Consider the following 15,137-nt stretch of genomic DNA (forward strand, 5'->3'; position numbering starts at 1 on the left):
TCAGCTGGTGGGAAAGCCAGTGGGGTGGGTCCTGGTCGTTGTAAACAGCGACTCCTACAGTTTGGTCGGGGCGCCTGCACAACGAGGGAAGGATCTGGGAGAGGTAGTGTGATCCTTCCACACGTTACACTCCCCCAGTGAGAGTCCGCGCTGCCAGGTGAAAAGAAGCGGTGGGCTGGCTACACGTGTCGGAGGAAGCATGCGATAAGTCTCCGGCCCTCCCAGACCGACGGTAGGGGGTAGAGTGCGCAACGACCAGGAAGGGGATTGGGAATTGGCATAACGACGAACATATCTCCTGGCCAGCGTAGATTCCTGTTTGACTAAACTTCCCACAAAGAATATCCAGGATTTTTGAAAAACGGGGCTTTTTTTTTGTATTTTATTTTTTTATTCTTTTTTAAAACAAACATATAAACAAACATGACAACACACGATAAGATATACAAGCATTAATTGTCAGGGCACATCCAATGAGATCACATTTTGGTTAGTTGTTTTATATAAGATATACCCATAATACCTGTTATCTAAAAAAAAACCTACATACATATGCTCAGCTCGAAACCCCCCCTCCCGGACCCCACCTTGAGAAGTACCTCCACTATCCCTCGCACCTAACCAGACACTACCATTATAAGCTAGCTTTTATTCTCTCCACCACTTCTAACCACATTGACATTTTGGATTCATTGAGACCCAGAATTCTTGCTGTAGATATTTCATGGTAAATTACATCGAGATATGTAAGAAACCAAACTTTACGGCACATTTTTTCCGGTTGAAACCAGCGTGATGCGATCAGCTTTTTGGCTACTGTGATACCCGATAAAACCAATCTCTTTAGCTGTGGATTAAAAAAAAAACGGGGCTTTTGAGGTGATGAAATCACTGCGCCCAGGCAGCAGTGATTTGGCAAAAAAGATTTCAGAGTATATATCTGCTTAGAAAACGAAAATGTCAAAAAAATAAATTGATTTCTCCATGTGGTAAATAGACAGGTCACAACATGTTTAAGTTTTGGGGTTGTATTTGGTGACTGTTGGGAACTACAGTAGGCTACACTGGCACACCTACTTCCAGTGAATGACGCCAAGCTAGGCTAACAGTGCAGCTGTTCCCGAATATATATATATATATATATAAGCCTAATGCATGCACAGAGAATAAAAGGGTATGCATCCGCTTGTCTAACTCGAGGGTAGATGGCAAATAAGCTAATTTCCCAAAAAGTTGGCATGTTCCCATTTAGACCGGATGCTGCGTTTGTGTGTATATACCTTTAAGGCCGGATGCTACATGTGCGTGTATTTAGCTTTAAGACCTGATGCAACGTCTAGGTCATTTCAGACGGTTTTGCCATTTTCAAGGTATGCGAGTAATGAAATGCGCTGCGATTCTCTGAAATACATGTGGGGGAATGCTTTGGGATTTTATAAAAAAAAAAAAAAAAAAATTATCAACTCATTCAGCGCCAATCATGAATAAAGTCGGGTTATCTCGACAGCAGTTGAGCGCCAAACCCGAGAAAAGTCTGGGTTTTGGTCGTTTGATCTTTTTCCTTTGATCCCCGTTCTACAGTCCCCCGGAGACTCCTGGCATAACGTTGGAATTGCAATGACGATCGAAATCTGCCAGGTGGCAGTATCGCCTACCTTATGAACATCATGGGCCAGCTATTACTGTGTTAGTACAGGCCCCACCACAGCCCCAAAACAACTAGGTAGTCGCTATGCACATTATGGTAAATTAATTATGTTCAAATAAAAGCCCAAGTTGTAATCTATCAAATGGTTTTCATTTCATGTTTCTATCTGCTCCAGAGGGCTGAGATATAAAAGGTTTTAGTGAAGATTGACAATTCTGAAAATCTTTCCAAAAAACCATCAGGTTTTAAGAGATTGTGTAGAATAATTGCATAGGTTTTAATAGGCGTTTTTAGCAGGCGTTATAGGTCTAAATGGGTTTTAACACTTTTGATTGCCCAACCAGAGTTTACCCCCCACGGGTTGAATGCCCACTCACGAGAATTCTCGTATTTTTTTTTTTTTATTATTAGCGATCTGAAATCATATTTAATCAACCAATTCTACCGTTGGAAATCCAACCACTCAAGGCGCTCAGATGTGAAAAAAGCACCCCCTATCGTCTCCCAGATGGTAATTCACCCATTTGGATTGAACTCAATGAAAATGAATGAGAAAAAAAATCCCTGACTCCACATTTTACTTCTCACTCACACAGCCCGGCGTCGATCAGCTCCACTAGTGAGCCTCAGAGCAGCAGAGATTATGTGTTTTTACAGTATACATGGTGAATCAATAAAAAGATCGATTTTTTCGAATGGCGATCAGGAATTGGAATAATCAATTTGGATACCATCTGATCTCAGGTAAGGAATCTATGTTACCAGTATTAGGATAATCAGACTAGTTTTCACAGAGATATAAGCTTTTATGTGATTATGTGATATTGCCGTTTGGCTGTGCGAGCGGTCAGTAACGCGGAGAATCAATTTTCAACTCGCGGCACGAGCGTGCATGCGCACACATATACTATCGATAATCTAGCGTTTATTTGAAAACGATTCATAATAGGCCGAACAATGACAACGTTCTAGAATATTCCAGTAAAAGGCGATTATCATGGAATGTGTTCTTTTTTCTGTGAAAACGAGTGATTTTCAAAATGCTAGAAAACGTAAATGAAGCCATAAAAAAACAATCTGCTACGACAATGTTGACTGGAAAATGAGTCTTTGATAAGCGACGGGCAGATTAGACACAGCCATAATTTAAAACATAGATTAGGCGATATTAACGTTAAATAGCCATAATTTAAAACATAGATTAGGAGATATTAACGTTAACATTGAAGTGGCCCTGGGCATTCAAGGAGGTAAAAAGGAATTAACCTTGGGCAATCAAAGTGTTAAAGGAAAATGTAACAGAAAATGTTTGAGTATGCATGAATATTGAAATACAGAGGCATTCATTAATACACAAGTGTTAAGAGTGAACATAGGGCCCTTATATGCCATCGATTCTTAATCACAAACTGGCTATGCAAGCTATAATGATAAAGCATAACTTTGCTCAAGAATTTGATAAGTTAATTAATTACAATACAGAGAGCAGCTTAATGTGCAAATTAATCTGTCCATATACCGTTTATTTGGTCATAATTATGACTTAATAGTTCACAAAATAAACTCTCAACAAAAAGCTGTACATCCACATTCAAGATTCACATGTATATAACATACTGTAAAATAACAAACAAAAACAATCATGTTATCAAAATGGAACCCAAGTACAGCCCAGAAGCATGAGAACCTCATGTGTACAGTCTCCCCCATTCACACTTGAATCTCAACACAAAATTACACATCAACAATCCAGTTTATTGACAGTGTCGAAATCATGACACAGCACCTCCAATCTACTGAAAAGGAACAAATCTGTATCAAATTAAAGACATAAATGCAACAACAAAAATAAGAAACACAACACAAACAAAACATTCAAAATAAAGGGTCTGACAAAAGTGTATACCTCAACAGAAACAACATTTCATCTTCTAGGAAGAAGTCAATAACTTAAGATATTATAATATAGCAATATAGATCTAGCTCTAGCTCTACATACATCTCCTTCACAATAACACATTCTAAAGTGACAGAAAGATAGCAAAGTACTTGTTTGTGAGCGTGTGTGTGTGTATTAGGGGTTTCACAGAATAGTCCACAAAACCACTAGTGGACACTGCATCGTTGCAGACTAAACATTCATCTGTGGTTTTATCATGGTACAGTAATAAAGGAGGTGGCAATACATCTACAGCAGATGCAGCCGTGTTCGTCACTATTAATAATGTGTATTTCTATTTACATAAACCAATACATTCCTAAACGTTATGCAACCTGTAGACATTCATGTTTATTGGAGAGATTGCTACAGCAGTTTCCGGATTCAAGTTATATCCAAACTGTTTGAGCATGTAATGATGTAATGAGTGCATCATAGTAGGGTATTAGAGCCTTTAAGATGGGCCTTCTAATAATGACCAAGGGCGGACATAACTTTGGTTGTTGTTGAACATAGATTTGTTTGAACAATCCTTTCTTACGTTATGCCATGTTAAATATACAGCATTTAAAAAGGTATTTAGAGAAGGAAAGACTCCCTCTATCTCTGCAAGATGAATTGCGTTGTTATTGCAGTTAAACTGCATATCCAGCTCAAATCGCAACTCATTTGTAAACAGGACACCTAGCCCCAGGTTGGTCCCACCTACATTAGTTATCCCTTTTCTGGTTGCATTTGAGACCATTTTGACGGGAATCGAATAACAATTGTTATTGGGTGAAAATATATGATTCATCTCCAGTGATTTATCAACTACTTTTTGGGAGGAGTCGATGAATAATAAAATGCAGCAGTCGTGAATGCCATAGTGTGTGTGTGTGTGCGCGCGCACATGTGTATGTGCACCTAATGGTACCATCTGTGGGCTTACATAAACAATATGAATAGGGAGGACAGTATAAACTATGATGAAAACTTAAGTCCAGTGTATCTTGGTTTCCATATGACTCACTAATCCTTCACTCCCCCTCCTCACTGATTTAACAGCACTGGGATGGTTCATGAGGGTGAAGTGCAGGTGATTGTAGATGTGGATGTTTCAAGCCAATGTCTAAGACATCCGTTTCTCCTCGGGTTAAATGGGATGACTGAGATGCAGATGTACACTTTTTTTTTAATTAATTTGGCTTCATATACCAGATATCCACCCCTATCAGCCAGTCCATTACATTTAACTTCATGGGGGCTTCAAGTGAGTGAGTGGATAAATAATTAGAATTGGGGTTTCCCCGACAGTGGAATTCCAGTCAACCACTGCTCACTGAAAGGCTGCTGGGCCACCTGTTGTAGTTACAACTACCAACCACCAGGGGTCTCTAGCACTGGGACTCGGAAAAAGCCTCGTCCTTCGAAGGCCTCTGTTTGAGGTTGTAGTATTCCTCTTCCATGTCCGAGTCCTGGACAGACAGACAGACAGTCAGTTAGACACACACACGGACAGAGACACGCAGACACATAATGTGTGCAGGGCAGACAGTCATACAGACAACACAAACACACATATGCCCAAATTGATAGACAGTCACATAATATGCAGACACATATGCAGACACAGACATGCATACACAGAGGGTGCTTTCACACCTAAGCTATTTGGTCTGTTTTAACCAAACCCTGCTTAATTTTGTTGGCTAGTTTGTTGACATTTCCTGTATATTTCCAAATGTTTGATTTTTCATCATCATTACGTTATTATTTTCGCAGCTGGCAAGTTCAATATAGCCAAATAATGTTGCGATTAACTCGCATGTGCAATTCAGGTGGCCGTAGCCTAGACAGTGGCGCATAATTAATTACAGACAGTGAATAGGAAAACATAGTATTTCATTACATTTGTAAAGCCAAGGTGGAGATCATATGATTATTTTTGTCCACATATATAATCTCCCACTTACCAAAAAAGTTTTTGATTAAGTTGTATAGTGACATGAATGAAATCGGGCTTTGTATGGGGGATATATGCTGCCAGATTAGATTGCGAAACAGTCGTATCTCCTTCATATACTACTCCTACACACTATTCCTGCACATCCTGGCAACCCAGAGTAAACATACATCTCCTCAGTGCCTCATCAGATGAAAAGGAATGAGGACAAAACTATTCCTGCCGGTATGAAGCCCCTTTTCACAACAAATTGTTGGCTAGTATGGGATAAAAAATGATGTAAAAGGCTATATGTATGCATACTGACTGACCACTTGAACCGCATGACATCCGTTCACAATGTTTGGTGCGCTTGAGAACAGGGCAGTGTGAACGCTAACCCAACCAAATGAAAAAATGCCACAATGTTGCAACTTCACCCCCGAATCGCACCAAATCTGCCGAACTATAGGTGTGAAAACGACCAGAGAATAACCAGACAGCCTATCGAGACATCCAGACAGACGGACACAAAAGGCAGACACATATGACATACGACTATCAATATTTGATAAACACTCAAGTCATATTGTCGGACTTGACAGCATTTAAAATTTAGCATGTGAAACAGATCAGACGTGTTGTGCTGAGTTATTAATGGGCTGAAAGTGCAGTAACACAGTGTGGCATAATATATTATGTACTGTACCATCATATATAGGTCACAGCATGTGACACTCTTCTCTTTGGCCTTCATCGGCTTGACGCCATACTCCTCCCTGTTGTACACAGAATGGACCATAATGCGGGTTAGAGAAAGATTCACATTCCTTTTCATATTTACTGTATGTTTGTTGGACTGCATTTGTATACAGCACTTTTATCCAAAGCGCTTTACAACTTATGCCTCTCATTCACCCATTCACTCACACACTGACGGCAGACCATGCAAGGTGCCAGCCTGCTCATCATGCAAGATGCCAGCCTGCTCATCATGCAAGGTGCCAGCCTGCTCATGAGGAGCAGTTCGGGTTTAACAATATGATGATGGTTTAAGTGTCTCGCTCAAGGACACTTCGACACACTGTCGGGAGGAGCCAGAATGGAACCGGGAACCTCCCGATTACCAGACGAGCACTCCATCTCCTGAGCCACTGTCGTCTCTTGTTAAAGGGTAAGTTGAGAATGTCGGACCCCTAGCCCTATTGTCATCTTCCCAATGATGCTTTTGATCGGTACTAGGGTCCTTTCTCAGTGCAATCCGATACTGGATACCCAGAGCTCAGACTAGTCAGCCACAAAACGAATGTAAAGTAATGGGGCCACTCCTCAGTCATGAATCCTATTGCACAGTGAGCCCAAAGCACAACAGTTTCAAGTACTGGATGTTTAGCTGCTTTTTTCTTATCTTTCTTACAGTGACTTTACATTAGTTTTACAGCCAACGAAGCTGAAACTGGGTATCCAGCTTGGAGCACAGCATGGATTGTGCTGAGAAAGGACTCAGGCGAGCCGTTCAGTTAGGGGTCCAGAATTTACAGTTACACAGCGCTTTCTATTTTGCCTCCCAAACCTTCCAAAACCCGTGCTCAGCAGAAAATCACAAAACACACAACTCCATTGAGGGCAAGCATCCTCAGCTTGAGTCTTGAACAAAGGCTACTAGGTTGTAATAGTGTTTGCTTAATAGGGAAGCAGATAAGCGAGGAAGAAACTGTTCACATGTGGGATGGGAACAATGGCTTAAATCTGAAATGATAATAGGCCCACAGAAATTAATATTTCTTATTGCCTACGTACAATCTAAGAGGACGTTACCCTCACTGAATCTAAGATAAAGACCACATTCAACATTCGCTTCAATTACATAATTTTATCAATAACACTAACATTTAAATTATGATTAGCCTACCCCCGTGATAGACTTGATACAGGGACTAGAAGTACTTTTGAGGTTTTTCCATTGTGTTCACCATCTTGTGGTTGGTAACGTTTGTAACTCGGAAAGTCACATTGAGATTAAAAATCTCTTTTTCAAGTGAGACCTGGCTAAGACAAGCTGCAGCAAAGGAATACAAAAGTTGCACATAAATACAAAAAACAACAACAAATTACACAAATACACACTAAACAACCAACAAGCCAGAGGCAACCTAGCAAGGCAGGCAGCAACAATAGTATATTAGGGCAAATCAAAACAACGACAGACCATTGATTCATTGAGGCATTTAACACTAGAACAGCCATGGAGAAAAATGTCACTGATTCCCGCCGGAATCAGTGACAGCAATATGAGAAAAATAAACAGTGTAAACTATATAATTACCTCTTAATATAAAAATATGAGGTTTACCACAGGTTTGAGTGGCAAAAAAAAAAAAAAAAATTAATAATAATAAATAAAAATATTTGGATGGAAGAGCCACACATTGACGGGCAAAGAGCCACATGCGGCTCGCGAGCCACGGGTTGGCCACCCCTGCACTGGACGCTCGCAAAGTGCTGTGACTTTCCACATATATATTCCATATATATGTGGAATAACGTTCTAATTACATTTTCCTGAAGTCATTTTGAAATTTCTGAAACCGTGCCAGATAAAACTGGTACTTTTAGGAAAAGTCATTGAGTGACAGAGCTGGAGCTCGACTGAGTGACGAGGATACATTTATTGAAAATGCCTAGGGGTCATTTGACCCCTTGTCGGCTGTGCTAGTGTTAAAAGCATTCAGTGATGCGCATAGTCAGAGTTTCAGGTCATCCTGTAACATGGAATAACTAAATGCTCTCATTCCCATTTCAGTACGAACATTGGGAACAGACAATAGGAACAAACTTAGGCTCAGTCCACACGATCACGGGTATTAAAGAATTTTTGGGCCGTAGCGCATCGCCAACACACACACACGCGTCGCCAACAAACAACAACATTCTGCCCCGCCGGACTCACGCTGATCAAATAAAAAAAAGAAACATACTTTTTCGGACTGATCATCTGAGCTCCTCTACTGCTATTGTGTTTAAATCCAAATAATCCTCTGCCATTGTTGTGTAACATGTCATCTGTTCTCTAGTATTCAGTCTCGTGCAGTTAAATCCTCTCTAGAAGTGAAAGTGAAACTTACCAAGCCTATAAGTTGTTAAAGGGGCAGTAGGCAATTCATTTACTCTGGATGCCCTGAACACAGAGTGACACCAGTATCACTGACTACCACGGCAAGCCTATAGAAAATGTCTATTTAATAATAATTATTATAATAATTATCATAAATATAATATATAAATTTAATTTAAAATAATTTTTTTTTAAAGATTTATATTAATAATAGTAATAAATGTTTTTTTCTGTTGTACCGAACTCGTACCGAACAGTGACCCCAATACCGAGGTACGTACCAAACTGTGGCTTCTGTGTACCGTTACACCCCTAATTCACTGTGTGTTCTGCCTCATTTGTTGATGAAACAAAACCAACATCAACACAATTTACCACCAAGAGCGGAGAGTTTAGTCTCACAAAAAGATCTCTGAAGTTGTTAGCTACATGCTAATGTGATTGGCATTTTCCATTATAATTGTTAGCATTGAGGCTAGCGTACATTAGTGTAGTTAACGTTAACGCTAGTAGAATAAATGGATGAAAACGTTATTTAACAGATTGCAGAATGGGTACAATACAATACGGCTCAATACAAACAATTGTTAAGGGGATGCAGACTGTTGTAGTTTGGACTGGGTTCCTTATAACAATAACTTGACAACACATGAGCTTAGTTGGTAGCCGCAGCTACTTGGGACAGCTCTGCTGTAAACACTGGAAATAACCTCGGTTACTATGTCCACACGCAACCAATGCAACCGGGATGCGCCCAAAACTCCACCCTGGACTCTGGTTTTCAAAGACCACGGTTGCAGTGTTCCAAAAACCCGGTTGCGTGTGGACGAACAGTGCAACCGCGCACATTAAGGCTCGGTTACATAACACCGCGCGTTCGTGTGGACAGGGCTTTAGAGAACGTAAAAATAACTCTTGAACACTTTTCTGGACCATATAAGTACACAAGTAAGAGGGTAGGAGACCGAGAATTGCCTTGTAAATCAATATGTACCAATGCACAAGTCTGCGGGTGGCCAGTGCAGACCAGCCAACCCGGGCATACAGGGTACAGTGATGAGTCAGCGCCTTACAATTTGTCACAAACCTCAACAAGCTGTAATTTACAAACCATGCAATGGCTTGATCAGAGAGAGCCATGTTAAACAATCTGTTTCAAAATTATATGGTCAACCGTGTTGAATGCTTTGGAAAGAGATTCATAAAAAGAGAAACACAATGCTGCTTTTTATCAAGGGCAACAGAAATATCATTCACAACTTCAAGCGGCAGTAATTGTGCTATGATGATGCTTCCTGAAGCCTGATTGAAATAAAGATAAATATAATTTAAATTGCTCACTAACAAGAGTCTCAAGAACCTTGGTCAGGGTTGACCAATTTGATATAGGTCTATAGTTATTCAGGTTTGTTTGATCTCCCCCTTTTAAAAGTGGGAGTACAAAAGCCAATTTCCAAATACTTTAAATTGTATTACATTCAAGGGCTCATCAGGGACGATCAGCCGATTCATCAGCACCAGCACTGGGTTGTAAGGAGGTAGATGAGGCTACAGAATCAAACAAAGAACTAGAAGAACTAAAATGCTCATTAAAACAGTTAAACATTTCAGACCCATCATAAACAGCAACAGAATCCTTCATCACACATGGAGGTAAGACGCGAGTTATTGTCCACAGACAAGGACTTAACAGAACTCAGACTTGGCCTTTTTAATAAAAGAAGTGCACTTATTACGAAGCTGTCTAAAAACAAGCCAATCAGAGTCAGACCTTGATTTCCTAGCTATCGCCCAGGCATAGTTACATTCACGATTAAAAACAGAGAGGTCAAGTGAAAACCAGGAATAGTCCCTCCCCTTAACTCTAAATCTACAGAAATAATGAGTTAAGAAGAGTGTATTCCTCAAGAATGTATGTATGTAAGAATGTAAGGGGGGAAATGATACTAAAAGGAGAGAGATCTAGATGTCTCTACAGCAAGACATTTTACAGACTATAATCTTGGTCCCTATGTGAACTCAACTGGAACAGCTACAAACAGAGTCGTATGGTTAATATGTAACTTTCCCTGCCAAGGAAGCACATGGAGAACGACTGCATTGTGCTTGTTTACACGTCCCTGACCCTATTAGCTACACAACTGTCAGTGTGTTCGCCTACTGTACATAGCATGCATTATATACAAATAAGGGGTGGTAGAACCGCTTTAGGCCCTACCATACATACGCTTAAAAAGCAATTATGAGCTCTAATAGCCATATGAATTGGAAACCCATGATTAACCATAATTTAATTACTGTTTTATTGTAGAGTGCTCTCAAATGAAGGGACTGATAATATGAGACTGGAGAGCAGTCTCTGGACAAGGCTCTGTAGCCTAGTTTAGTCTCCAAGCTGACTGATGGCAGCATTCTCTAGAACAGGGAGACACAGATCAAATGTACCCCTGACGTGAACCACGTTTCAAGGAAGGCAGCGCTGAATACAACATCCCACATCTAATTCAGTAGAGCCTTGGAGGAACCTTTCTGAGTCAGTATCACGGATTGGAAATAGCAAGGCCACGTGGATATTTTCCGGTATCCAAAGACACTATGTCAAAATGATGTACTCATTCCTAGGGCAGTATTTTCTGAAACAGTTACGGGGGCAGAAAGTCACAAGAGCCCCCCCCCCCCCCCCCCCCCCTCCCCCCCAACTTTGATAACTTCTGAAATATATTGCCCTAGGACTCGTGATGTCATGTTGATGTTGTGAATCCTTAAACTCTGACTTCATAAACCGTAAGTATGTTTAGCTCTACTGAAGGGGATCCATCTTGCTTTAAGCCATACCAATTTAGCCATATAGAACCACCCTATAGCCACAGCTGGAACTATCAAAGCCTACAGCGACTATTACCCCCTGGAGACCCTGAGCACTGATTTGGTTGAATACATCTACTGACCCCTCAGTGACCTCTATGGGCGACCGGTAGGCCTTCGATTGGCTGTGCTGCTTCAGGGGGCAGAACATGCGTCCAATCAGTCCCAGGGTGATGAGAGCGGAGGGGATGAGGATGAAGGCGAGGAGGACGGCCACATCAGAGAAGCGTACACTGGCCGCTGGAGAGAGAGAGAGAGGAGAGGGTTAACGAAGGTCTGGTGAACATAAACAAGCCGTCTGCATCTTTACATCATATGTGACCTTTACTGTAGTGTATATTCAACAATCACCACACCCATGTCATAAGTAAGCCATCTAGCTTGGCTCATCAGTTACAAATGACTTCTGAACATGGTAAATCAGAACAAAAACAGCACCAAAATCAAATGTTCTCAAACAAACTGGTATATATATGCTATATATGCAGGTGCTGAGGAAGCGATAGCGAAACGCGTTGTGCAACAATAACAAAGCTAAAACCAGTCCTGTGGAGTGTGCGGTCCCTTCTTTCCCTTGAAGGTATTCTCCTTTTAGTTTATATATCTCTCTTGCGCTGACCTGCACCTCCAGTCGGGGTCCAACCAGATGTGCACGAGTCTTATTTAGTTTAATATATATATATATCAATAGTACTCTGGAATGCTCTGCAGAGGAACATCTTATCCACAATACATAACAAAATTACTTTCAAAAAGTATATTAAGAGATATCTTGCAAACTTGTCAAGTATGTACCGTTATCGGTGTTTTTTTTTTTTTATTTGACTGGAATGTTTTTATAATTTTATAATGTGAATTTGTATATTATTCATTTTAAATGTATGTGTTTTGTTTTTAATTTATGCGTTTTGTTTTATTTTCATTTGTATTGCATTTGTTTTGTGCAGGACCCCAGGAAGACTAGAGGCTCTTTCATGTGTCTCTAATGGGGATACTTTAATAAACACAAGAAACATTCAAGAGAGAGAGAGAGATAGATAGATACATGTATGCTTGCATATACATATACACAAATACATGAGTAACACTTTACTTAAAAGGGGATCAAATTAATGATCAATTGAGCAGAAGCGTGTGGGTGCCTTACGTTTGGGTGTGACGGTGAGGACCGTGTGTGAGGTCGGGGACCCGTGGACATCGGGAGGGTTTCTGACTGAACAGGTGTAGGTGCCGTTGTCGCTCAGCGTGGCGTTGACCAGAACAATGGAGGCCTCGCCGCGCGCCGGGCTCCCCTGCCACCGGATACGGCCGTTGAACTGACCTTCAGTAGGGAGGAACGCCCGCGAGGAGAAGTGGAAGAACTGAGGGACGAGAGGAGACACGGGAAAACGTTCACAGAGGTTATCGTTTGTGGTGGAAGATACACCGTCGGCTGTAGGCATGGGGGGAATAAGGTATGACATCTTGCCATGTATATATATATGCACAAATTGCACATGGATCATGATATTTAAAGGTGCTACTTTAAGGGTTTTCACGAAAGACCTTATAAAGATGTGAAATTATGTTCTTGAAAATGGGAATAATCATCTTGTAAAGTCTACTTCAAAAGGCTTTGAATTTGATCTAGTAGCCTAATCGTTTCATGCATTTGTACTCATCGGTACAACACATGTTGATGTTTTATTGTCCCAAGGAAGGTTCTTTCAGAAAACATCCAGAGATGTATGGTAGCACACACATCAACTTTGAGAAAAAGGACAAGTGCCTCAGTTTCACCACTTTTAGCTTTTTACTGTGATCAAATCAACTATTAACTTTTACATGTTATTGTCCCAGTGAATAGCATGTGCCTTTTACTGCGATCAAATATACTGCAGTGATAAATCACAACACATACCTGCCAACATTAGACTGTGAAAAAGGGGGAGATTTTCTGGGGCTTAAAATTAAGAATTATTCATAGCTCACAATAAACTTCACAAGACATAAATGTGCCATACTAAATCATTCACCATGACTAAATAATCCTACTTAATATGTCAACTAAGTCCAATTTACATCACAACTGCACCTGCACTGCAAATATCATGCTGCTGCTTACATTATTTCTTATGCGAGAGAGTGAGAGAGAAGGAAAGAGCCAAATGCATAGTGTACAGTATACAAAGACAATCATGCTGGCCTCTAGAAATAAATTAAGAATGGATCAGGAACTAAATATTGTGTTGTGTTGTGTTGCTATTGAGCAGGTTAGAGGGGCCAAGTTGTTGGGTGTGATTATTGATGAAAAGCTTGCTTGGTCAAGACACATTAATAACAGTGGCTAAAATTTGTAGGATTATTTCAATGATCAGAAGGTGTGCTCATCTATTGAGTGAGAAGACAGAACTAATGTTACAAGCTTTAGTCCTATCCCACTTGGACTACTGCCCAACAATTTGGTCGAGCGCTTCAAAGCGGGATCTGGAGAAATTTCAGATTGCTCAGAACAGAGCGGCACGTCTCGCCCTCCGCTGCTCTGTGAGGAGCAGTGTTGGGGGAATGCATGCCGCTCTGTCTAGGCTTAGAGTCGATCAGAGGCTGGCATGCAGCCTTGTAACATTTTTGTTTAATATTTATAAAATTGGTAAACCTAAGTCTTTGTGGTCAGAACTACAACCCACCAATACTAGACATGGCTATGTCACCTCACCAGACACGCCGTGGGTCTTCATTTTACTCTACCAAGAACAAATGCACTTAAGAGAACCGTGTATAGAGCTGCTGCAAACTGGAATTGTATACCTGCGAAGATAATGATGATCAGCAACAAATTTACTTGAAAAATGCTGTTATGAATAATGAAATACAGTTGAGTTACTGATTTATTTAGTTAGTATTGTTAGTTTAGTTAGTATTGTATTTGTGGCTGGAGCCTTTGTGTGTTTTTTTGTGAGATTTTAAAGATATTGAGAATGTACTTAGGCTAAAGTGTTTATGTTTTTATTGTTTTTTTATTACTGTAATGTGTGGGAGAAATGTTCCCGGATCAATCAATGTAGACAGTCAGGTAGACTTGAACAAACATGGGTTTAATACACCAAAATAGGTTCAGGTAAATCAAAGAGAGTTGCGCCTGGATGACTCAGAATCGACACTGGCCGGGTGTATCCAACTGAGCTCCAGATCGATGATATTGGGTACATTATATACAGGAGAAGTGAGAGGTGTGTCCATTGTTAGTGGTTGAACTGGAAAGGCGAGTGGTTGGTCTGTTCTGTGGCGGGGTTTCGGGTCCATGAAGGGGGGGGTGACGTGTTTTGGGGTGGTTTGTCTGGAATGGTGAGTTGTGTGGTTTGCTCTGCTCCGTTTAGACAGAACTTGGATATTGGGGGACAATGGGCTATCTGTCAGGGAGGGGGTAATTACAATTTGGGGTGGCGGGGGAAATCCAGTTATACCACAATTGTAATGTACTGTAATGTTGTAAGGAAGAATAGTATTTCACCCATGGGTGTAGACTAATTGGGATCCATAAAATAAACAAATGCCATTGTGGCTTTTAGTCATAAAAAGGGGAAATATGTCACACTAGATGGAGAGAAATTTACAGCGATATTTCTTTCATTTTGGGAGCTTTGTCCATACTCGATGTGTTGGAGGC

At 40.6% G+C, this 15,137-nt stretch overlaps 1 protein-coding gene across 1 annotated transcript in view; it reads right to left on the bottom strand.

The window, feature by feature from the left end:
* Nucleotides 1–3,382: 3,382 nt before the first annotated feature.
* mpzl3 (myelin protein zero-like 3) overlaps nt 3,383–15,137 on the bottom strand; it is a 46,702-nt gene continuing 34,947 nt past the window's right edge. The window contains exons 3-6 of the mRNA XM_084331771.1: nt 12,639–12,852; nt 11,575–11,731; nt 6,221–6,290; nt 3,383–5,044 (exon numbers count right to left, since the gene is read on the bottom strand). Coding sequence (XP_084187897.1) covers nt 4,964–5,044; nt 6,221–6,290; nt 11,575–11,731; nt 12,639–12,852 — 522 coding nt within the window. The 3' untranslated portion in view covers nt 3,383–4,963. The remainder of the gene's footprint in view (nt 5,045–6,220; nt 6,291–11,574; nt 11,732–12,638; nt 12,853–15,137) is intronic.

The sequence above is a fragment of the Notolepis coatsorum genome (assembly GCF_963971535.1).
Source record: "Notolepis coatsorum genome assembly, chromosome: 1".
NCBI classification, from domain to species: domain Eukaryota; kingdom Metazoa; phylum Chordata; class Actinopteri; order Aulopiformes; family Paralepididae; genus Notolepis; species Notolepis coatsorum.